The sequence below is a fragment of the Oncorhynchus nerka genome, linkage group LG24, assembly GCF_034236695.1.
Source record: "Oncorhynchus nerka isolate Pitt River linkage group LG24, Oner_Uvic_2.0, whole genome shotgun sequence".
Lineage (NCBI taxonomy): Eukaryota > Metazoa > Chordata > Actinopteri > Salmoniformes > Salmonidae > Oncorhynchus > Oncorhynchus nerka.
The window spans coordinates 76,601,431-76,627,108 of NC_088419.1; the positions used below are offsets into that span (position 1 = coordinate 76,601,431).

General features: G+C 42.6%; 1 protein-coding gene across 1 annotated transcript in view; it reads left to right on the forward strand.

Moving 5' to 3' along the window:
- Positions 1–497: 497 nt before the first annotated feature.
- The window catches only part of si:ch73-74h11.1 (desmoglein-2.1), a 29,740-nt gene continuing 4,559 nt past the window's right edge, over positions 498–25,678 (forward strand). The window contains exons 1-12 of the mRNA XM_029633119.2: positions 498–746; positions 8,244–8,372; positions 9,130–9,285; positions 9,432–9,570; positions 9,976–10,145; positions 10,496–10,630; positions 13,000–13,185; positions 13,356–13,891; positions 15,908–16,050; positions 17,350–17,571; positions 18,768–19,013; positions 19,187–19,311. Coding sequence (XP_029488979.2) covers positions 684–746; positions 8,244–8,372; positions 9,130–9,285; positions 9,432–9,570; positions 9,976–10,145; positions 10,496–10,630; positions 13,000–13,185; positions 13,356–13,891; positions 15,908–16,050; positions 17,350–17,571; positions 18,768–19,013; positions 19,187–19,311 — 2,250 coding nt within the window. The 5' untranslated portion in view covers positions 498–683. The remainder of the gene's footprint in view (positions 747–8,243; positions 8,373–9,129; positions 9,286–9,431; positions 9,571–9,975; positions 10,146–10,495; positions 10,631–12,999; positions 13,186–13,355; positions 13,892–15,907; positions 16,051–17,349; positions 17,572–18,767; positions 19,014–19,186; positions 19,312–25,678) is intronic.

Here is a 25,678-nt window from a genome sequence, read left to right on the forward strand (position 1 = left end):
ATCAGACCCAAGACAGGTATGTGTCCTAAATGGCAAACTGTTCCCTATATAGTGTACTACTTTTGACCAGGGTCCATCAAAACTAGAGCACTTTATAGGAAATAGGGTGCAATTTGGGACTGAGCCAAGCTGTAATTCACAGCTGGCTTATCAGACAAGCTGACGTTGATGACTCTGTTTTCCTTTGTTGATGTTTTATCAACTGAGAGTGAGTCTGTGTCACAAAGTGCACCTTTCTTCCTATGTAGTGCACTACTTATGACCAGGGCCCATACGGCTCTGATCAAAAGTAATGCACTATATAGGGAATAAGGTGCAATCTGGGTCACAACCTAAGACAGGCGGAGCCAGTTTAACAGTGTTACTGCGACCGCCCTGGCTGGAAGGCACTATAAAGTATACCAGCCTGCCAGCTCCCTGTGTCAGCACCACACAGGAACACACCTTTCAAAAATATTAACTTAGAAGAAGAGAGGGGGAGAAGGGGTAAGCTACATGCTGTAGCTGTCCAGTGTCCCTGAGGAGAAAGTACATAAGACACCTCCCTCCCCTCATATTTAACACCCCCCTCATGAATTCTCAAGACTAAATTCTACATTCTGAGGGAGAGAGTAAGACTAAAGAGAGAGGGGGACTGTACTGTACATTAACTGTCTGTATGGTACAGACTCTATAACACTGTCATGGCTAGGGCTAGGGTCAGGCATGCAGGAGTCTGCCTGCTGCTGCTGCTGATCGTGGCACTGGTGAGTACCCCTGGTGCTTTATTGAAATATGATCATTTATATTGAAATGTCAATAGAAAATGTTGAAGGAGAGCCTGTTGTTGCAAGTAGATATTTTATGCTACAGGTTAGGTCATTTGATTGCAATCTGCTGTCTTGTATTAGTCTTAATTAGGCATGAGCCTTATTAAATGTGCTTTATAAAAACACCTTTGCTCTTGTGCCGCAAAGCTGGAAGCACAACTTTAAACACTGTTGATGCCTCTTTAGCAGGGTTCCCCAACTGGCAGCCCGTGGGTGGTTTTATTTGGCCCCACAATCTTAAAAAAAATAAAAAATACTAAAGGAAACAATTTTTTTGTGACACAAAAGACTGAAAACATCAGGAAATCAGCTCCAAGTGATTTTAATTGAAGAAATCTGTTCCCAAGTGTTCTCACACATAATAGAGAGACACGTGATTGTAAACAAATGTAAGCAAGGTTTAAAATGATGATGTTTTAGTCAAACATTATATCTGTTTGGGCTTCTTGCGGTCAATTTGCAGTCTAGAAATGATGTGTAATTATGTTCCGGCCCCGGGACCATCCGCTCAAGAACAAAAATTGTCCCGTGGCTGAATGTAGTTGATGATCCCTGCTCTATAGCTGAAAGAAGTTAGTGTGAGAGAACATTCTCTTTTTCTAATTCCAAAGTTGCTTGTGCAACTATGTTGACAAACAAGTTATTGCAGAAGCCCATTCATTCCATGCAGACAAGCACAATGACCATCATTATGAGTGATTTATGCAGTGAAACAATATACTATGCATGATTCTTCAGTGTGGTTTCATTCTTCTAGTCAGTGCTGTGTGTTGTGAGTCAAAGAGGCTAAGTGGTATTTTACTTTGGTCTTTGTTGCACCTTGGTCTTTATTATTGCTTTAACCCAATAGCCATTGTAATCTTATAAGTGCTGTTTACACTGAGTGTACAAAACATTAGCAACACCTTCCTAATATTGAGTTGCACCCCCCTTTGCCCTCAGAACAGCCTCAATTTGTCGGGGCATGGACTCCACAATGTTTCGAAAGCGTTCCACAGGGATGCTGGCCCATGTTGACTCCAATGCTCCCCACAATTGTGTGAAGTTGGCTGGATGTCCTTTGGGTGGTGGACCATTCTTGATACACACAGGAAACTGTTGAGGGATAAAAACCCAGAAGCGTTGCAGTACTTGACACACTCAAACCGTTGCGCCCTTCCATATCTCAATTGTCTCTAGGTTTAAACATCCTTCCTAAATTTGTCTCCTCCCCTTCATCTACACTGATTGAAGTGGATTGAACAGGTGACCTTGTCAGATAACCTGTTGTAATACAACATGGCCTGAGGGGTTCAGTGTATAGTCTGAGTACATAATGTACAAGTAAGTGGATGGTAGTTGCAAAGAAACAGCAGCTCGCACTGTTGAAACATCAGCCTTTGCAGTAGGTACACAGTGTCTGCCTCCATAACACCCCGGGAAGGTATGGAACAGTGGTGACACCATAGAGATCCCATAGTTCAGGACTCTCTGCAGGTGTTCTATGTGAAATATAGCACATTACATATGGCTGACATAGCCAGTGGAACATCAGTAAGGGATCATAGCTCTCATCTGGATTCACCTGGCCAGTCTATGCCATGGAAAGAGCAGGTGTTCCTAATGTTTTGTACACTCAGTTTATACAGGTAAAAGTTTAAAAAATGAATTAATTAAAAAGCAAAACCAATTAAAATCATAACTTGTTCCAGGTGCCTCTCAACCGACCTTAACCCATTCCAGGAACAGCACAATACAAAACAGAGAGAGAGGGAGAAGCTGAAAAATGCAACCGCTCATTCACATACCTGTAAAGTACTTCCAACAGAGTTACTTTTGTTTGACATCCAATGCAAATAATATAGGTCACTAAAAATCAACAGAACATACACACACCTGTTGGGAAAGGGGAAACCTAGTCAGTTGCACAACTGAATGCATTCAAACGAAATGCGTCTTCCACATTTAACCCAACCCCTCTGAAGCAGAGAGGTGCGGGGGGCCTCCTTAATCAACCTCATTGGCTCCTGGGGAGCAGTTGTTGGAGTTTAAATGCCTTGCTCAAGGGCAGAACTTCAGATTTTTCCAATTTACTGGGTCAGCGATTCAAACTAGCATCCTTCCAGTTACTGGCCCAATGCTCTTAACCACTAGGCTACCTGCCGCCTCATTGCAACACCATATACTGTTCATGTAGCCTCGTGCCTCAGGTTGAAAACATACAGTATGATTGTCATTTGCTTTCTACAAAATAAAAATGTAAAGGCAGGAAAAGACAGATCTATTTCCCTCAAGCAATAAACCTCTGTGCTCAACACGAACTTTCTCCCCAGCTAACAGGAGGTGTGGACGCTATAGGGGACAAAATGTTCCTCTCTAGAAAGAGAGACAGGCCACAATCCAGGACATGCATTATGTACATGTTCAAACACAGCTTATAGGCTATAGGCTAGATACCATACACCAGGAATCATCAACTAGATTCAGCCGCTGGCAGATTTTTTTATTGAGAGGAAGGTCTGCAAATTGACTGCAAGGAGCCCAAACAGATATAATATTTCACGAAACATAATCACTTCAAACCTTGCTTACATTTGTATACGATAACATACATCTCTCTATTATGCGTGGGAATACTTTGATACAGATTTCCAAAATACATTTGAAAAAATCTGGTGTTTTTACAGTCCAACATTAAAAATATTAAAACAATTTGCTAAGAAAACTTGGGGGGGTGAATAAAATCATCCAAGGGGCAATTTCAGCCCGCTGGCCGCCAGTTGGGGAACCCTGCCATGCAATCAAAAGGGGACCTTTGCGCTCAGAAGCTTGGCTGGTGCGTAAAACTCACAAACAGAAACAAAATGTCTAATCGGTCCACGCTCAAAAAGATGTAACATAAAGCTTACTTAATATTTTTTTCACTACATCAGGTATAGCTACACAGATGTTTAGGCATTGCAGACTTTTTCAGTGTGCAGGTACAAATCTTTTTAATTCAAAGCAGCATTTGTAGGGAACACAGGTGATCAACCGATGAGCAGCAGGTGCTTCTAATTAGGGTTACCCACTCATCTTGACAATCAGGGATGTGACTTCTCTGGTCTATCTATATACAAGGTTTTGTACCTACACACTGAAGAAGGCTGCAAAACTGAAATGTATGTGTACACTATCCCTGATGCAGTGAAAATAAAAAAACTAAATTTAAAAAGAAAGTAAGCTTTATGAAATGTATTTTTGAGTGCGGACCTATCACATCTTTTGCATATGGTGTGATGGATGAGAGTATTTCTTTATCTGATCAGACAGAAAACAGACGTCTGTAGCCATAATCCGCCTTATTTCTGTGCCAACAGTCAGTCAGCCAGTCAGTGTCTCTCTCACTCACTCACTCACACACACACACACACACACACACACACACACACACACACACACACACACACACACACACACACACACACACACACACACACACACACACACACACACACACACACACACACACACACACACACACACACACACACACACACACAGCTAGCAATGAGGAATTGGCTCAGGGGGGCCAGAACTGATTGAATTGGCCCGGAATCAGGTGTCGCCCAGAATCGGCCCAAGTACATCAGTCCGTTTCCATCTACCGGAATTTTATACTTACATTTCATACATACAAATTATATCCATCCACAAAAAAAAACATTTTGTGTCGGAGGAAACACCATACACCTGGTGACCGTGTCAGCGTGCATGCGCCTGTCCAGCCACATGATTTGCTATCACCACGATGGGACAAGGACATTCCGGCCGGCCAAACCCTCCCCTAAGTCGGGCGACGCTGGGCCAATTGTGCGTTGCCTCATGGGTTTCCCGGTCACGGCCGGCACAGGCCTCGAACTAGCATCTGTAGTAGCGCAGTTTGCACTGCGATGCAGTGTCTTAGACCACTGCGCCACTCAGGAGGCTCCATCCACAAAGTTTTTAATGCTTATCAGTTGCCTTGCACAAAGTATTGAAATACTAAAATACTACTTAAAACAGGACTCTTAAAGAATTTAATTAAAATGTTAATTGTATTTTTTGACCACAGAAACAAAAATAAATAAATAATGAAATGTTAATTATATAAAGCAGCCTGTGCAATCATCTGCCAGAGAGTAGCCCCAATCGTCCAGAGCACCAAGTAATACTTTTGGGCCAGATAACTCACACCGGAATCGGCCCGAGCTCAATCCCCAAATCCAAGCCATAAGTAATACTGCTGAAGACGGCCTAGACTCGGGCCCCATGACAACTGCCGAGTCTGACTATCAGCCGAGTGTCCCGACTCTCAGCCGGAATCGGCCCAGATCCACATTGCTAGCTGGGCTCTCTCTCACGTTCTCTTTGTCTATTTCTCTCCCTGTCTCTCTCTCTCTATTTCCCCCCTCTTGTTCTCTCCCTGTCTCTCTCTCTATTTCCCCCCTCTTGTTCTCTCCCTGTCTCTCTCTCTCTATTTCCCCCCTCTTGTTCATAAAAAATCCTCACTATGCAGTGTTTGGTATTAAAGTGTAGGTGATAGGCCTCCCAGGTGGCGCAGTGGTCTAGGGCTGTGCCACCGGAGACTCTGGGTTTGCGCCCAGGCTCTGTCGCAGCCGGCCACGACTGGGAGGTCTGTGGGGCGACGCACAATTGGCCTAGCGTAGTCCGGGTTAGGGAGGGTTTGGCCGGTAGGGATATCCTTGTCTAATCGCGCTCTAGTGACTCCTGTGGCGGGCCGGGCGCAGCCTCTGTCCAGAATGTCTGGTTTATCACCACTTTAGGGCACCACTGTGGTGCCACCAATAGAGGGCTTGAGAACGTTCATAACAATGGCATGATGTGACGGAGGTGCAACCTATAAATAGAGTATTAGCTCAAAAGAACTGAGAGTTCCTGCACCTAAATATGACACCCAAAATGAGTATTGGCACCTACTGTATTTCAGTCCAAGTCAAGCACTAGCCTAAACATGCATACACCATCAGATGGAATTCATAGCAAGTAGTAGGGAGGGGGTGGGAAAAGGATATATACAGTATTGACCATTATAATAATACATTTTATTTGGCCTTTCAGGACACTCACATCTTACACTGACTGATGTACAGCACTGGATTGTTTTTCATGTAAGCCTATGTAATGAATTTGAATTATGCTTGATTATTTAAATTGTAAATTATAAAAATAAAAATAAATTAAATACAAGGAGTTTATCACTTTCAAAATAATGGGCACGTTCTGACATGTGGCACTTCGCACTGATACCATGTGCAGTAAACAGTAGCTATCGCTGTGTTGACTAGGCTACACTGTGTAGGCTTCTCACCGTTAGCTAGCTAACTAAGACTCACTAGCCAACTTGGTAAGCAAAAAAACAAGTAAAATGGCCAAACAAAGCTCACTGTTCCATTTTTTCAAGAGATCGGGTATATACAGTGCCTTGCGAAAGTATTCGGCCCCCTTGAACTTTGCGACCTTTTGCCACATTTCAGGCTTCAAACAAAGATATAAAACTGTATTTTTTTGTGAAGAATCAACAACAAGTGGGACACAATCATGAAGTGGAACGACATTTATTGGATATTTCAAACTTTTTTAACAAATCAAAAACTGAAAAATTGGGCGTGCAAAATTATTCAGCCCCCTTAAGTTAATACTTTGTAGCGCCACCTTTTGCTGCGATTACAGCTGTAAGTCGCTTGGGGTATGTCTCTATCAGTTTTGCACATCGAGAGACTGACATTTTTCCCATTCCTCCTTGCAAAACAGCTCGAGCTCAGTGAGGTTGGATGGAGAGCATTTGTGAACAGCAGTTTTCAGTTCTTTCCACAGATTCTCGATTGGATTCAGGTCTGGACTTTGACTTGGCCATTCTAACACCTGGATATGTTTATTTTTGAACCATTCCATTGTAGATTTTGCTTTATGTTTTGGATCATTGTCTTGTTGGAAGACAAATCTCCGTCCCAGTCTCAGGTCTTTTGCAGACTCCATCAGGTTTTCTTCCAGAATGGTCCTGTATTTGGCTCCATCCATCTTCCCATCAATTTTAACCATCTTCCCTGTCCCTGCTGAAGAAAAGCAGGCCCAAACCATGATGCTGCCACCACCATGTTTGACAGTGGGGATGGTGTGTTCAGGGTGATGAGCTGTGTTGCTTTTACGCCAAACATAACGTTTTGCATTGTTGCCAAAAAGTTCAATTTTGGTTTCATCTGACCAGAGCACCTTCTTCCACATGTTTGGTGTGTCTCCCAGGTGGCTTGTGGCAAACTTTAAACAACACTTTTTATGGATATCTTTAAGAAATGGCTTTCTTCTTGCCACTCTTCCATAAAGGCCAGATTTGTGCAATATACGACTGATTGTTGTCCTATGGACAGAGTCTCCCACCTCAGCTGTAGATCTCTGCAGTTCATCCAGAGTGATCATGGGCCTCTTGGCTGCATCTCTAATCAGTCTTCTCCTTGTATGAGCTGAAAGTTTAGAGGGACGGGCAGGTCTTGGTAGATTTGCAGTGGTCTGATACTCCTTCCATTTCAATATTATCGCTTTCACAGTGCTCCTTGGGATGTTTAAAGCTTGGGAAATCTTTTTTGTATCCAAATCCGGCTTTAAACTTCTTCACAACAGTATCTCGGACCTGCCTGGTGTGTTCCTTGTTCTTCATGATGCTCTCTGCGCTTTTAACGGGCCTCTGAGACTATCACAGTGCAGGTGCATTTATACGGAGACTTGATTACACACAGGTGGATTGTATTTATCATCATTAGTCATTTAGGTCAACATTGGATCATTCAGAGATCCTCACTGAACTTCTGGAGAGAGTTTGCTGCACTGAAAGTAAAGGGGCTGAATAATTTTGCACGCCCAATTTTTCCGTTTTTGATTTGTTAAAAAAGTTTAAAATATCCAATAAATGTCGTTCCACTTCATGATTGTGTCCCACTTGTTGTTGATTCTTCACAAAAAAATACAGTTTTTTGTCTTTATGTTTGAAGCCTGAAATGTGGCAAAAGGTCGCAAAGTTCAAGGGGGCCGAATACTTTCGCAAGGCACTGTAAGAGGGTGTTGGAGCATTTGCCAAGTTATTTGACATCAGTGATTTTGGCATGAATGGCCTTCAGTCCCCCTTTATATCAATCACTGATTGCATTGATCTAATCGAGGGCCTTAAAGACAATGATCAGAACTACAACAGTGTTTTTATTCAACACTTTTAGAAATCATGAAACACGCTTCTCAACTTCTACTCGCAGGGACTACGTTATTTATAATAAGGGGGAGGCCTATATGGAGAAAATCAGAACTCTTATTATATATGAAAATAGGCAAATGCATGGAAACAATATTTATTTCCAGTCTAGTGTACACAGACGTTAACTGTATAAGATTACCTGTAACTCTGAATGTGCTCTTTTGATATTCCAGGTTATCAGTGCTGACGCAGAAGCAGAGATGCGAAGAAAGAATCTCAGGAGACAGAAGAGAGAATGGATCCTGCCTCCTGCCAAAATCTACGAGAATACAGACTACACAAAAAGAGAGTACATTGCCAAGGTCTGCTAAACTAAGACACCAAGCAAAACATGACTAATCATAATGACTACTGAAATAAGCTGAAATCCGCATAAAGTGAAACTGCGCCACTGTTCGCACATTTCTTATTTTGTTTAGCTGTACTTGATTGAGCTTGCCTGGCTGGCACAATGGAATCAATGTAATAGTTCCAAAAGTGCACACCCACCCCACCCGCACCCCAGGCAGGCTCAATAAAAGAAGTATTTGAAAGAATACAAGCACTATTTAAAACTCAGGTCTGTGGATGGCACCAGGGACAGGTTTCTAACACATGGTTGTCAGAATGGCATTGGCAGGCAAGGCTGATGAGCATAAGTCTGGGTATTATGTTCACTTGGTTCATGTGAGAAAAGGAGGCAGAGATTCAGGTTACCAGCCTGTTTCATCTAGAGAGACATAGAAGTTGATTGTTGTGATGCTTATTTGGATGCAAATAAGCAGTTGGGCATAATCCTTAATCGTGAGTCACTCCATCCTGGCAGAAGTGGTTTGAGTCCTATGGAATTTTAACACATGATAAACAACTATACTGACAACATAGATACATATAATTAGATGAAATACATGTCATTAGAAATAATTAATTGAGGCATGTAAAAAAACATGTTTTTAAGACATCAGGCCATAATAGAAACTTTTTAAATGTATGGATCATTGAGGAACTCCACAAGTTATATTCAGGTGTGATTATCCCTTTGTCTGTTTCCTTATGTTTGAATGTCATTTGTTTGTTCAGATCCGCTCTGATAAGGACAAAGAGGCGAAGGTGGAGTATTACCTGGCAGGGAAGGGGGCTGACAAACCCCCCTTTAACCTTTTTATTGTCAACCCCGAGAACGGCTTTGTACGCATCACTGGCATCCTGGACCGGGAGAAATGCCCCATGTACAACGTGAGTCTCCTTGACGTTATGAAGTTGTCATCTATAAGAATTACATTGCAGTTATGACTGCAGCTTATAAGGTGCTTGTTAATATGTAACTGAAACAATATAACCCATATATATATATATATTATATTATTTCCCCCCTGTCCCAGTTGACTGGAGTGGCCAGGTACAGAAACGGGACCTTGGCGGAAGCAAATATTCCTCTGCAGATTCATGTCATTGATCTGAACGATAACTCACCTTACTTTGAGCTCCACTCTGGGTCCATCGCAGAGTCCAGCAAAGCAGGTACATGACATTTTTTAAATTGTCACATACACCTGATAAGTGCAGTGAAATGTGTTGTTTTACAGGGTCAGCCATAGTAGTACAGCGCCCCTGGAGAAGATTAAAGTTAAGTGCCTTGCTGAAGAGCACATTGACATATTTTACACCTTGTCGATTTGGGTATTTGAACCAGCAACCTTTCAGTAACTAGCCCAACACTCAAACCGCTAAACTACCTGCCGCCAAATGCCCTCATATAAGACAGATACCCTCTTCTCATTGGTGCTGCACAATCAGATTGGACATCATCCGATGTACCACACAGTGTTTAACAAATCCAGAAACACATAGAGGCTGCCTCTTGCCTTTGGAATAACATGTCTCACAATGTCCTCTCCCATTGCCCCCTGCCCTGTGAAACATCAGGCACAGAAATCATGCAGATCATTGGGAAAGATGATGATCAGGAGGGGAGCATCAACTCTAAGATCCATTACAAGATCCTCAGCCAGAAACCAGCAGGATCCGGAGCCATGTTCACCATCGATGAGAATACAGGGAAACTCTTCGTCAAGGATGCCACACTGGACAGAGAGGTGCACTTGATGAGGCCTTGACAGCCCTACAAACTGTCTGTATCAGAGGAGGCTGCTGAGGGCAGAACGGCTCATAATAATGGCCGGAACGGAGCAAATGGAATGGCATCTGGAAACCATGTGTTTGATACCATTCCACTGATGACACTCCAGTCATTACCACGAGCCCGTTCTCCCTAATTAAGGTGCCATAAACCTCCTGTGGTCTGTATGGTATTTTCAGACTATTTGGTAGCCAGAAGAGTCAAGTGTATACCAGGCAAGCTCAATCAAAAGCAGCTAAAATATTAACTGAACCAAGGTCTGATGTGAAATAGTGTATGAAAGTCTCTTTGCTCTATCTTTTCTAGACTCACGATTCGTACACTATAATTGTCCAAGGGACAGATATGGGCGGGGCAGCTGGAGGCAACACGGGAACAGGAACTGTGGAAATAAAGGTCCTGGACATCAATGACAACATGCCCACACTGGAGAAGGGGCAGGTAAAAGATACAGCCTCGGTTTCAACCTTTCCTGAGATTGTTTTACATGCTGTGTTTTCCATGCCAGTGGGTCACAATCTGGGAATGATATTAATGATGAATAATAAATGTTTATAATACATTTCCTAATTTTACTGAGGTTATCCTTCAAATACATACAGTGCCTATAGAAAGTCTACACCCCCTTGAACTTCTACAAATATTTTGTTGCGTTACAAAGTGGGAATAAAATTGATTTATTTGTATTTTTTTGCCAACAATCTACACAAAATACATGTCAATAGTGATTAATGGAAAATAAAACAAATATATTTTGATTACCTAAGTATTCACCACAATGAGTCAATACATGATAGAAACACCATTGGCAGCAATTACAGCTGTGAGTGTTCTTGGGTAAGTCTTATAAGAATGTTGTAACTTGTATTGTGCAATATGGTACATTTTCATGTCTTGCCATAGATTTTCAAGCAGATTTAAGTCAAAAATGTAACTCGGCTACTAAGGAACTTTCTCTGTCTTCTTGGTAAGCGATTCCCGTGTAGATTTGGCTAGGTTATTGTTCTGCTGAAAGGTGAATTCCTCTCCCAGTGTCTGGTGTAAAGCAGACTAAAGTAGGCTTTCCTCTAGGATTTTACCTGTGCTTAGCTCCATTCCATTTCTTTTCATCCTGAAAAACTCTCCAGATGTCAAGCATACCCATGCCATGATGCAGCCACCACCATGCTTGAAAATAAGGAGGCAGTTACTCAGTGATGTGTTGTGTTGGATTTGCCCCAAACATAAGGCTTTGCAATTTTACTTACTTTAGTGCCTTGTTGCATACAGATGCATGTTTTGGAATATTTGTATTTTGTATATTTGTATTCTTCTTTTCACTCTGTCATTTAGGTCATTATTATGGTCACTACAATGTTGTTGATCCATCCTCAGCCATTGAACTCTGTAGCTGTTTTAAAATCACCAATGGCCTGACATCCCTAAGCAGTTTCCTTCCTGTCTTGCAGCTCAGTTTAGAGGGATGACTGCATCTATGGTGTGTCTGCGTGGTTTAATAGATTATACACAGCATCATTATTAACTTGACCATGCTTAAAGATATATTCAATGTCTGATTTGTTATTGTTACCAATCTATCAATCATTGCCCTTCTTTATGAGGCTTTCGGAAATCTCCCTGGTCTTTGTAGTTGAATCTGTGCTTTAAAATCAATACTTGACTGAGGGACCTTACAGATGTTGTATGTATGGGGGACAGAGGAAGGGTTAGTCATTCAAAAATCATGTCAAGCCCTATTATTTCACACACAGTGAGTCCATGTAACTTATTATGTGATTTATTAAGCCACATTTTTCAGTGGTGGAAAAAGTACCCAATTGTCAGACTTGAGTAAAAGTATAGATAAGTTACTAGAAAGTTACTCAAGTAAAAGTCAGCCAATAAAATACTACTTGAGTAAAAGTCTAAAAGTATTTGGTTTTAAATATACTTAAGTATCAAAAGTAAATGGAATTGCTAAAATATACATAAGGATCAAATGTAAAAGTATAAATAATTTAGAATTCCTTATATAATGCAGCAGATGGCACCATTTTCTTCTTTTAAAAATTGACGGACAGCCAGGGGCACACTAAAACACTCTGATATTATTTACAAAAGATGCATGTGTTTAGTGAGTCCGCCTGCCCAGAGGCAGTAGGGATGAACAAGTGTTCTCTTGATAAATGTGTGAATTTGACCATTTTCCTGTCCTGGTAAGCATTCAAAATGTAACAAATACTTTGGGTTGTCAGGGAAAATGTATGAAGTAAAAAGTACAATATTTTCATTAGGAATGTAGTGAAGTAAAAGTTGTAAAAAAAATAGTAAAGTACAGATACCCCCAAAAAACTACTTAAGTAGTACTTTCAAGAATTTTTACTTAAGTACTTTACACCACTGCAAATTTTACTTCTGAACTAATTTAGGCTTGCCTAAACAAAGGGGGTGAATACTTATGCAACGACTATATTTTAGTTATTAAATTTGTAAACATTTGTAGAATTTTATTTTCAGTTTGACATTACGGAGTATTTTGTTTAGATCAATAACAAAAATTACAATTAAATATATCTCAATCCCACTTTGTAACGCAACAAAATGTGAAAAAAGTTCAACGGGGTCTAGACTTTCTATAGGACTGTATCTGGCCGCCATTCAGCTAGCACAATCAGATGTCAAACTATAGCTTGGCATTTATATTTGTACTGTACCATTGTAACGTGGGGGATTAAACAATAAAGGGACCTCAGCCTGTTAACTATGGCAGATACATACTGTATAACATACTGTATATTTGTTGAGACTGATCCCTGCCATTGGTCTGTCAGTATGCAGGGAACGTTGATGAGAACATTGCTGATGTCATTGTGATGAGGATCAAAACAGTGGACAGAGATCTAGAACACACAGATAACTGGCGGGCCGTCTTTCACATCACCCAAGGCAACGAGGACGGACTCTTCTCCATCGAGACGGACCAAGACACCAACGAAGGCATTCTGAAGCTGATCAAGGTGTGACTGGACTTTAAGACCTCACTCAATATTGTTTGGACATTTTGAGCTTATGTTATCTGACTGTATTTTCACATATGGTTTGAGTTGTCAAACTCAGTTCTGTAGATGCCTATTGACGGAGTATGTCTAAGAGTTTAATATATTTTTTCCTCATCTCAAACCCACAGGCAGTAGATTTCGAGGAAGTCCAGAAATTAGAACTTGGAATAGTCATTGAGAACGTAGCTCCTTTTGTTGTAGGGAGTGCTGTAGCGATGGATGTGGATGTTTATGCTGGCGGGGGGGGGGAGGCGGGAGCTGGAACTGGAGATGGGGCTGGAGCTGGGGCAGGCGCTGGAGCAGGGGCTGGTGTTGAAGTAGGAGTGGATGTTGGGGGAGATGTGGGGGTGAATGCAGGGGTGGATGTGAATGTAGATGCTGGAGCTGGGCCCGGGGTAGGTGTTGGGGCTGGGGTTAAACCAGGAGTTGGGCCTGGGGTTAAGCCTGATCCCAATGGGAAGCCAAAACCAAAGCCAAAGCCTAAAGGGGGGAAGAACTACCCGATTTCGATCGCAGTTAACAACATGCCGGAAGGTCCAGCATTTAAGCCCAGCACCAAACTTGTGCCTGTCTCTGAGGATCCCAACAAAATGCCGAAGGATGGAGTGATCGCCTCGTACCCTGCTGTGGACGGAGATACAGGGGAGCCTGCTGAGGACGTCAGGTTAGTGGGTTGACCAAGGAAACGACCAGAAACGGGTAAAATTATCAGTCTGGTGATCAACAGTAATATAAAAGCTAAGATGCCAAAAACATAAGAGGGTGATTCCTCACAAAAGTAAAACAAAAAAAGACCACGTTTTTGAGGATTTCCACTAAATGTAATCCATAGACGGGTCCTTTGGAGGAAAGATTGTTGACATTTATTTGACATTTGCATCTTAAAAAGCATAACTGAGAAATAATTAATTTAATGATGACATTTTGTGACATTTCAGCCTTACCTAGCCCTCTTTGAAAAGTTGGTGTAGTATTTTGATTTCAATTACACATTTCTTACATACATTTAAGAATATTTAAAAAATAACATTTTGATTTGGCAAATGTTTCTCTACATTGTTTAACATAATACTCTACGGGCATATCAAAGTTCCATAGTGGGATCACTGTTAGTTTTTAACGTTATGGCCCATTTTATACAGAGAAATTGGAAAAGTAGGCAGTGTACCCAATCACATCCCTCCTTTTACTTGTATCATTGCACATCCTGCAGATAACTAGCAAAGGGCGACCATTTGTTATCCTTTTCACGTTCACTCTGTTAGTAATGCTTACAAATTGGGTCATAACACTAAAAATAGAAGATCCCACTTTGATATGCCTGTAGATTATATTATGTTCAACAATATATTGATACATTTGCCAAATCAAAAATGGTATATTTTCAATCTTCATGTTAATATTCATAAATGTGTGTAGGAATTGTTTTGAAATGTGTATCTTTTTTAATTGAACCTTTATTTAACTAGGCAAGTCAGTTAAGAACAAATAGTTTTTTACAATGATGGCCTACCAGGGAACAGTGGGTTAACTGCCTTGTTCAGGGGCACAACGACAAATTTTTACCTTGTCAGCTCAGGGATTTGAGGCAGCAATCTTCCGGTTCGCTCTAACCACTAGGCTACCTGCCCAGCGGCTTTCGATCCAGCAACCTTCCGGTTACTGGCCCAACGTTCTAACCACTACAGGCTACCTGCCCAGCGGCCTTCGATCCAGCAACCTTCCGGTTACTGGCCCGACGTTCTAACCACTACGGCTACCTGCCCAGCGGCCTTCGATCCAGCAACCTTCCGGTTACTGGCCCGACGTTCTAACCACTACAGGCTACCTGCCCAGTGACGCTCGATCCAGCAACCTTCCGGTTACTGGCCCGACGTTCTAACCACTACAGGCTACCTGCCCAGCGGCGATCCAGCAACCTTCCGGTTACTGGCCCGACGTTCTAACCACTACAGGCTACCTGCCCAGCGGCCTTCGATCCAGCAACCTTCCGGTTACTGGCCCGACGTTCTAACCACTACAGGCTACCTGCCCAGCGGCCTTCGATCCAGCAACCTTCCGGTTACTGGCCCGACGTTCTAACCACTACAGGCTACCTGCCCAGCGGCCTTCGATCCAGCAACCTTCCGGTTACTGGCCCGACGTTCTAACCACTGCAGGCTACCTGCCCAGCGGCCTTCGATCCAGCAACCTTCCGGTTACTGGCCCGACGTTCTAACCACTACAGGCTACCTGCCCAGCGGCCTTCGATCCAGCAACCTTCCGGTTACTGGCCCAACGTTCTAACCACTACAGGCTACCTGCCCAGCGGCCTTCGATCCAGCAACCTTCCGGTTACTGGCCCAACGTGTAGTAGTAATTTGGAAATCAAATTACTACTACACAATTACAGAGCAAGCGGTAAAGTTTCATATGACACCAACTTTTACTTTGTACAGATTAAACATGTCTTTTTACAAATATTCCAACTTCAACTAATTATTTACACTTTAAGATACAAATGTAAAATATCTGTCTACAATCCTTTCTCCAAAGGACCATTAGCCTAAAATAATTTAGTGGTGAAAATCCAAAATAATGGTATTTTTTGTTCTTGTTTCATAAGGAATCGCCCAAGAGTTGACATATTCAGAATCTTAATGCGTCTGTAAATTGTCTTCTTAATACCTGCATTTTCCAGGTATGCCAAAGCCTATGACCCAGACAACTGGGTGACCATCGATGACAAGACAGCTGAGATAAGACTTATCAAGACGCCAGATCGAGAGTCTAAGTTCTTGGTGAATGGGACATACTTTGCTAAGATACTCGTCATTACCCAAGGTACTGTAAGATACTTTAGCGTCTAGCTAGGGCTTAATACAGAAATGGACTAAAATACTGACTGTCATCTTCATTCTTCTTCATTCTTCTACATTAAAATGAAGGATAGCCTGTTAGAAATTAGCCTCAACTGTAACTGTCATAAATACTTCTCATAATGCAAAATGATCTTCTTGTTTTATGCTGTTGGCCCAGGCCTTGCCACTGAGTTTCTAATCTAATACAGCTGGGTGTGTTGCTCAACTCTCATCCTCCGTTAACAAGTTCAATGTTTATGAGAGCGGGTGGAAATATTTGCCAGAGATAATTCATCTTGGAAAAAGCACAGCAGAGACCGGTCCTTTTAAACAGCTTAACTATTCAGGGTGTAGGCTTATTGCTCAACTAAGGGAATCAAATGTGATGACGATGGAGAGATGCCTGTCAAAAACAACAGCATGAAGCAACACGTCTATCCATCAGAACTGAAAACTAATCAGAGTTTATCCAGAAAATAAAAATGGATATATACAGTGCCTTCGTAAAGTATTCAGACCCCTTGACTTTTTCCACATTTTGTTTATGTTTCAGCCTTAATCTAAAATGGATTAAAAAAATATTTTAAAAAATCCTCAGCAATCTACTCACAATACCCGATAATGACAAAGCAAAGCGAACAGGTTTTTAGATTATTTTCCTCAAATGTATTAAAATAAAAATCTGAAATACCCTATTTACATAAGAAAATAGACCCTTTTCTATGAGACTCGAAATTGAGCTCAGGTGCATCTCGTTTCCATTGATCATCCTTGAGATGTTTCTAATTTGAGTCCACCTGTGGTATAGTCAATTGATTGGACATGATTTGGAAAGGCCTGTCTATATACGTTTCAACAGTAGACAGTGCATGTCAGAGCATAAACCAATCCATGGGGTCAAAGGAATTGTCCATAGAGCTCTGAGACAGGATTGTGTCGAGGCACAGGGTACCAAAACAACAACAAAAAAAAGGGTACCAAAACATTTCTGCATGTATTGACTCAGGGGGTTCAATACTTATCTAATCAAGATACAGTAGAGTGTTTTATCTATCTTTTACAAATGTTACAATTTTTCTTCTACTGACATTACAGAGTATTTTATGTAGATTGTCGACAAAACATGACAATTAAATCCATTTTAATCCCCTTTGTAACAACAAAATGTGGGAAAAGTAAAGGGATGTGAATCCAGTTACAATGCATTATAAGACTTGTCATTAGTATGCCTGAAACGGTGGTCTGTATGAGTTTGACTATGAAAACATCTATTGTTTTACAGATATGCCCTCTAAGACAGCCACGGGCACCATAGCCATCCAGGTCCAAGACTCCAATGACCACTGCCCCATGCTGACTACTACCTATGAGAGCGTGTGCTCGAGCAAACATACGGTCAACGCCACCGCGTTCGACGAGGATGTCTCGCCCAATGGAGCTCCGTTCACCTTCACCGTGGTGGCTGATGGGACACGTGGCAAATGGGAAATAGAACACATCAATGGTAAGAACAGTACAGGAACATTTACAGTGCTTTCAGAACGTATTCACACCCCTGGACTTTTCCACATTTTGGGGTGTTACAGCCTAAATTTAAAATGGATTAAATGGCTATTTATGTGTCACTGGCCTACACACAATACAGTACCCCATAATGTGAAAGTGGAATTATGTTTTTCAAAATTTGTACAAATGAATTAAACATTTAAAGATGAAATTTAATTGAGTCAATAAGTACGCAACCAATTTGTTATGGCAAGCCTAAATAAGTCCAGGGGTAAAAATGTGTTTAATAAGTGACATAATAAATTGCATGGACTCACTACATGACTTCAATCTGCTTGAAAATCTATGGCTATTTATAAATAAAAAATACAATTGTGCCGTCTGGTTGGCTTAAAATAAGGAATCAGTGTATTTTAGCAATTACATTTACTTTTGAAACTTAAGTATATTTCAAACCAAATACTTTTAGACTTTTACTCAAATAGTATTTTACTGGGGGACTTTCACTATTACTTGAGTCATTTTCTATTAAGGTATCTTTACTTTTACTCAAGTATGACAATTGAGTACTTTTTCCACCACTGTCAACAACCAATTTGACAGAGCTTGAAGAGCTTTGAAAAGAACAATGGGCAAATATTGTGCAATCCAGGTGTACAAAGCTCTTAGAGACTTACCCAGAAAGACTCACGGTGGTAATCGCTGCCAAAGGTGATTCTAACATGTATTGACTCAGGGGTGTGAATACTTATGTAAATGAGATATCTGTATTTCATTTAAATCCATTTAAAAAACCTGTTTTCACTTTGTCGATATAGGGTATTGTGTGTAGATTGGTGGAAAAAAATATTTTATCCATTTTGAATTCAGGCTGTAACAACAAAATGTGGAATAAGTCAAGGGTATGAATACTTTCTGAAGGTACTGTCCATTGTCTAACTGTTTCTCACTAGGAAGAGGAACTAGACAATGATATTTCTGCCCCCTTAACTGCTTGCAATTAGCACTCAAACCCCTCACACCAAAAATTATATTAAAACAAATGACATAAAAGTAAGAGCTTACCAACATAAATTAAGTTAATATGCACTGTAATGATGCAGTCAAATATTTCATCCATATTCATGGAGATTCATAGTATCTCTCTCTGTTTCTCTCTCTCTCTCTCTCTCCCTACATCCCTCCATATCCTAGGCACGACTGCTGTCTTGCGATCTACTGAGGCATTATGGCCGGGTGAGTATGAGGTGAGGGTGGCGGTAGCAGACGAGCAGGGCCTGTCCTGCCCAGAGCCACAGGTGTTCAAGGTGGAGGTATGTACCTGTTTGGAGGGGGAAGACTGTGGCTCCAGGACTATCAGTTTACGCCAAAAGACCACCGATGCCATAATTGGTACCCCTGCCATCGGACTGCTCATCTTAGCCAGCTGTGTTCTGCTACGTGAGTTGGGCTATGCTAAAGACACTTATATTTCACACACACACACACACACACACAAAGTCATGCCTCACAAGTTTATTAGGAATACACATCAGTTCATATAGACACAACACGTGCGCACACATACGTTCATACTCACCCTGAAGTGTGTCTCCTTGTCTCTGTGTTTGCAGTGGTACCTCTGATGCTGCTGTTCTGTCAGTGTAGAGGAGCCTTCGCTGACCAGTTCACTGACCTGCCGTTCGATGCCAAGGAATACCTCATATCCTACCACACTGAGGGAAAGGGAGAGGATAAGGTGATGCCTTCTTCAAGTTCCCATATTGACATTGTAACTATTTTGTCAGTTTATGTCAGTTATGAGATGTATAGCTTATTATATGTAAAATATTCACAATTACAAACATCAACATACTGTATGTGACATACCGTATTTTCTGGACTATTAAGCTTTGCCAAGATGGCATAGCAGTTCAGACGTCTTTTGTCCTCGTCTTGTCGTGTCGTGTATATATATATTTACAACTTTTTTTTCACATACATTTTATTTTTATTTTCCATCAACTCATCTTCAATACACTCTCCTGCAACCTGCCTCACCAATTGATATGTATAAATACGTATTATTTACCTCAAATCTGCAATCAAATCTGCAATCCTCCAACAAGCTAGCCAGAAGCTAGCCAGAAACTCCAAGAAGCTAGCCAGAAGCTAGCCAGGAGCTAGCCAGAAGCTAATCAGAAGCTAGTTAGCTTCTTTACTGGCAACTCGTTCGTATTCAGCTAACCACGGTTTGTGGTCATTAGCTATCCTTTAACTCGAAAATCTATCGCCAGTTTTGTACGGCGCAGCGCGGCTCGGAACGGAACATACCGGACCGATTTTTTCTCTCCATGTCCCTGGATTTCAACTGCTCTCTGGACATTCACTCCCGGATCTCACAGCTAGCTGGCTGCTATCCGTGTGTCTATCTGCTTTCGTCGATTCCGGAGCAAACATCAATTACTCCGGAGCTAGCGAGCTCCGTCAACCACTCCTGAGCTCCGTCAATCACTCCTGGGCTGCAGTCACCTATCCGGACCCGTTTTACTGCCTACACGGAGCCCCTCCGGGCCTTCACAACTGGACTGCCGACGTTATCTACCCGAAGGAGATCCGGCTGGCTCCTCCGTCGCGACGTTACCTGAATGCCCATCTGCGGCCTGCTAACCGTTAGCTGTCTTACCGGATGCTCTCAGAATAGACAATCGGACAATTTATTTATTTTTATTATTAACATGTTTCTTCTTGGGCCTCTATAACTATATCTATTGTTTTTATTTTTTGTTGTTGTGTGATTTGGACTAATCCCCTCTACAACACGGAACTCCACTAATCTACTGACGGAACGCAAGAGGTGGCTATCAACAGACCTCCATCCTATGCTAGCTTGCTACCGATGTCCTGGCTAGCTGTCTAAATCGCCGTGACCCCCAAACCAACCTCTCCACTCCCTGGACCCTTTTGATCACTCGACTAAGGATGCCTCTCCTTAATGTCAATATGTCTTGTCCATTGCTGTTCTGGTTAGTGTTTATTGGCTTATTTCACTGTAGAGCCTCTAGTCCTGCTCACTATACCTTATCCAACTTATTAGTTCCACCACCCACACATGCAATGACATCTCCTGGTTTCAATGATGTTTCTAGAGACAATATCTCTCTCTTCATCACTCAATACCTAGGTTTACCTCCACTGTACTCACATCCTACCATACCTTTGTCTGTACATTATACCTTGATGCTATTTTATCGCCCCCAGAAACCTCCTTTTACTCTCTGTTCCAGACGTTCTAGACGACCAATTCTTATTGCTTTTAGCCGTACCCTTATTCTTCTCCTCCTATGTTCCTCTGGCGATGTAGAGGTGAATCCAGGCCCTGCAGTGCCTAGCTCCACTCCTATTCCCCAGGCGCTCTCTTTTGATGACTTCTGTAACCGTAATAGCCTTGGTTTCATGCATGTTAACATTAGAAGCCTCCTCCCTAAGTTTGTTCTTTTCACTGCTTTAGCACACTCTGCCAACCCGGATGTTCTAGCTGTGTCTGAATCCTGGCTTAGGAAGACCACCAAAAATTCAGAAATTTTAATTCCAAACTACAACATTTTCAGACAAGATAGAACTGCTAAAGGGGGCGGTGTTGCAATCTACTGCAAAGATAGCCTGCAGAGTTCTGTCCTACTATCCAGGTCTGTACCCAAACAATTTGAACTTCTACTTTTAAAAATCCACCTCTCTAAAAACAAGTCTCTCACCGTTGCCGCCTGCTATAGACCACCCTCTGCTCCCAGCTGTGCTCTGGACACCATATGTGAACTGATTGCCCCCCATCTATCTTCAGAGCTCGTGCTGCTAGGCGACCTAAACTGGAACATGCTTAACACCCCAGCCATCCTACAATCTAAACTTGATGCCCTCAATCTCACACAAATTATCAATGAACCTACCAGGTACCCCCCCAAAGCCTTAAACACGGGCACCCTCATAGATATCATCCTAACCAACTTCCCTCTAAATACACCTCTGCTGTCTTCAACCAAGATCTCAGCGATCACTGCCTCATTGCCTGCATCCGTAATGGGTCAGCGGTCAAACGACCTCCACTCATCACTGTAAAACGCTCCCTGAAACACTTCAGCGAGCAGGCCTTTCTAATCGACCTGGCCGGGGTGTCCTGGAAGGATATTGATCTCATCCCGTCAGTAGAGGATGCCTGGATATTTTTTTTAAATGCCTTCCTAACAATCTTAAATAAACATGCCCCATTCAAGAAAATTAGAACCAGGAACAGATATAGCCCTTGGTTCTCCCCAGACCTGACTGCCCTTAACCAACACAAAAACATCCTATGGCGTTCTGCATTAGCATCGAACAGCCCCGTGATATGCAGCTGTTCAGGGAAGCTAGAAACCGTTATACACAGGCAGTTAGAAAAGCCAAGGCTAGCTTTTTCAAGCAGAAATTTGCTTCCTGCAACACTAACTCTAAAAGTTCTGGGACACTGTAAAGTCCATGGAGAATAAGAACACCTCCTCCCAGCTGCCCACTGCACTGAAGATAGGAAACACTGTCACCACTGATAAATCCACCATAATTGAGAATTTCAATAAGCATTTTTCTACGGCTGGCCATGCTTTCCACCTGGCAACTCCTACCCCGGTCAACAGCACTGCACCCCCAACAGCAACTCGCCCAAGCCTTCCCCATTTTCTCCTTCTCCCAAATCCATTCAGCTGAAGTTCTGAAAGAGCTGAAAAATCTGGACCCCTACAAATCAGCCGGGCTAGACAATCTGGACCCTTTCTTTCTAAAATTATCTGCCGAAATTGTTGCCACCCCTATTACTAGCCTGTTCAACCTCTCTTTCGTGTCATCTGAGATTCCCAAAGATTGGAAAGCAGCTGCGGTCATCCCCCTCTTCAAAGGGGGGACACTCTTGACCCAAACTGCTACAGACCTATATCTATCCTACCATGCCTTTCTAAGGTCTTGAAAGCCAAGTCAACAAACAGATTACCGACCATTTCGAATCTCACCATACCTTCTCTGCTATGCAATCTGGTTTCAGAGCTGGTCATGGGTGCACCTCAGCCACGCTCAAGGTCCTAAACGATATCTTAACCGCCATCGATAAGAAACATTACTGTGCAGCCGTATTCATTGATCTGGCCAAGGCTTTCGACTCTGTCAACCACCACATCCTCATCGGCAGACTCGACAGCCTTGGTTTCTCAAATGATTGCCTCGCCTGGTTCACCAACTACTTCTCTGATAGAGTTCAGTGTGTCAAATCGGAGGGTCTGCTGTCCGGACCTCTGGCAGTCTCTATGGGGGTGCCACAGGGTTCAATTCTTGGACCGACTCTCTTCTCTGTATACATCAATGAGGTCGCTCTTGCTGCTGGTGAGTCTCTGATCCACCTCTACGCAGACGACACCATTCTGTATACTTCCGGCCCTTCTTTGGACACTGTGTTAACAACCCTCCAGGCAAGCTTCAATGCCATACAACTCTCCTTCCGTGGCCTCCAATTGCTCTTAAATACAAGTAAAACTAAATGCATGCTCTTCAACGGATCGCTACCTGCACCTACCCGCCTGTCCAACATCACTACTCTGGACGGCTCTGACTTAGAATACGTGGACAACTACAAATACTTAGGTGTCTGGTTAGACTGTAAACTCTCCTTCCAGACCCATATCAAACATCTCCAATCCAAAGTTAAATCTAGAATTGGCTTCCTATTTCGCAACAAAGCATCCTTCACTCATGCTGCCAAACATACCCTTGTAAAATTGACCATCCTACCAATCCTCGACTTTGGCGATGTCATTTACAAAATAGCCTCCAATACCCTACTCAACAAATTGGATGCAGTCTATCACAGTGCTATCCGTTTTGTCACCAAAGCCCCATATACTACCCACCATTGCGACCTGTACGCTCTCGTTGGCTGGCCCTCACTTCATACTCGTCGCCAAACCCACTGGCTCCATGTCATCTACAAGACCCTGCTAGGTAAAGTCCCCCTTATCTCAGCTCGCTGGTCACCATAGCATCTCCCACCTGTAGCACACGCTCCAGCAGGTATATCTCTCTAGTCACCCCCAAAACCAATTCTTTCTTTGGCCGCCTCTCCTTCCAGTTCTCTGCTGCCAATGACTGGAACGAACTACAAAAATCTCTTAAATTGGAAACACTTATCTCCCTCACTAGCTTTAAGCACCAACTGTCAGAGCATCTTACAGATTACTGCACCTGTACATAGCCCACCTATAATTTAGCCCAAACAACTACCTCTTTCCCAACTGTATTTAATTTATTTATTTATTTTGCTCCTTTGCACCCCATTATTTTTATTTCTACTTTGCACATTCTTCCATTGCAATACTACCATTCCAGTGTTTTACTTGCTATATTGTATTTACTTTGCCACCATGGCCTTTTTTTGCCTTTACCTCCCTTCTCACCTAATTTGCTCACATTGTATATAGACTTGTTTTTTTTTGTTTGTTTTTTTACTGTATTATTGACTGTATGTTTGTTTTACTCCATGTGTAACTCTGTGTTGTTGTTTGTGTCGAACTGCTTTGCTTTATCTTGGCCAGGTCGCAATTGTAAATGAGAACTTGTTCTCAACTTGCCTACCTGGTTAAATAAAGGTGAAATAAAAATAAATAAATAAAAAAGCGCACCTGAATATAAACCGCACCAACTGATTATTTTTTTTTAAAGATGTATTTTGTACATAAATAAGCAGCACATGTCTATAAGCCGCAGGGGCCTACCGGTACATTGAAACAAATGAACTTTACACAGCCTTTAAACGAAACACGGCTTGTAACAAAAATAAATAGGCTTTAACGAAACACGGCTTGTAACAAAAATTACACAGTAGCCTACCAAGAAAGTCATTGGTCCCTATCTTCCTCCTCCTGTGCACTGAAACCACTGAAGTCATCTCCTTCAGTGTCGGAGTTGAATAGCCTCAGAATTGCTTCATCCAATGTTGGATCGTTTTCATTGTCGCTTTCATCTGGAGGCAAATTCCCTGCTGAACTGCCCTCAACAACGCGCAGCAGTCCAGCCTTTCGAAACCCGTTGATGATAGTGGATTTTTTGACAATGCTCCACGCTGTCAGGACCCACTGGCAGACTTGACCAGAAGTGGCTCTTCGCATGCGGCCCGTTTTAGTGAAGGATTTCTCCCCACTTGTCATCCAAGCCTCCCACTGAACACGGAGCGCCACCTTAAATGCACGATTTACACTGATGTCGAGTGGCTGCAAATACTTTGTTGTGCCCCCAGGAATCACAGCTGGAATTGAGTTTGTCCTCTTGATGGCTTCTTTCACAGAATCTGTATGTGGGCCCTCATGCTGTCCAACACAGAGCAATGCCTTGGTCTTGTGAAAGAATCCTCCCGGTCGCTTGCCGTAACACTCCGTATGCCATTCATGCATTAGGCCTTCCGTCATCATCCTTTCTTGTTGACTTTCACAACAATTCCTCTCGGGAGTTTTTCTTTTGGCATCGTCATGCGTTTAAAAATCAACATCGGTGGAAGCTTTTCTCCCTTTTCTCCCGATGCCGTGCAGCTCAGAACACAGGTGAAGTGCCTTTTCTCCCGATGCCGTGCAGCTCAGAACACAGGTGAAGTGCCTTTTCTCCCGATGCCGTGCAGCTCAGAACACAGGTGAAGTGCCTTTTCTTCCGATGCCGTGCAGCTCAGAACACAGGTGAAGTGCCTTTTCTCCCGATGCCGTGCAGCTCAGAACACAGGTGAAGTGCCTTTTCTCCCGATGCCGTGCAGCTCAGAACACAGGTGAAGTGCCTTTTCTCCCGATGCCGTGCAGCTCAGAACACAGGTGAAGTGCCTTTTCTCCCGATGCCGTGCAGCTCAGAACACAGGTGAAGTGCCTTTTCTCCCGATGCCGTGCAGCTCAGAACACAGGTGAAGTGCCTTTTCTCCCGATGCCGTGCAGCTCAGAACACAGGTGAAGTGCCTTTTCTCCCGATGCCGTGCAGCTCAGAACACAGGTGAAGTGCCTTTTCTCCCGATGCCGTGCAGCTCAGAACACAGGTGAAGTGCCTTTTCTCCCGATGCCGTGCAGCTCAGAACACAG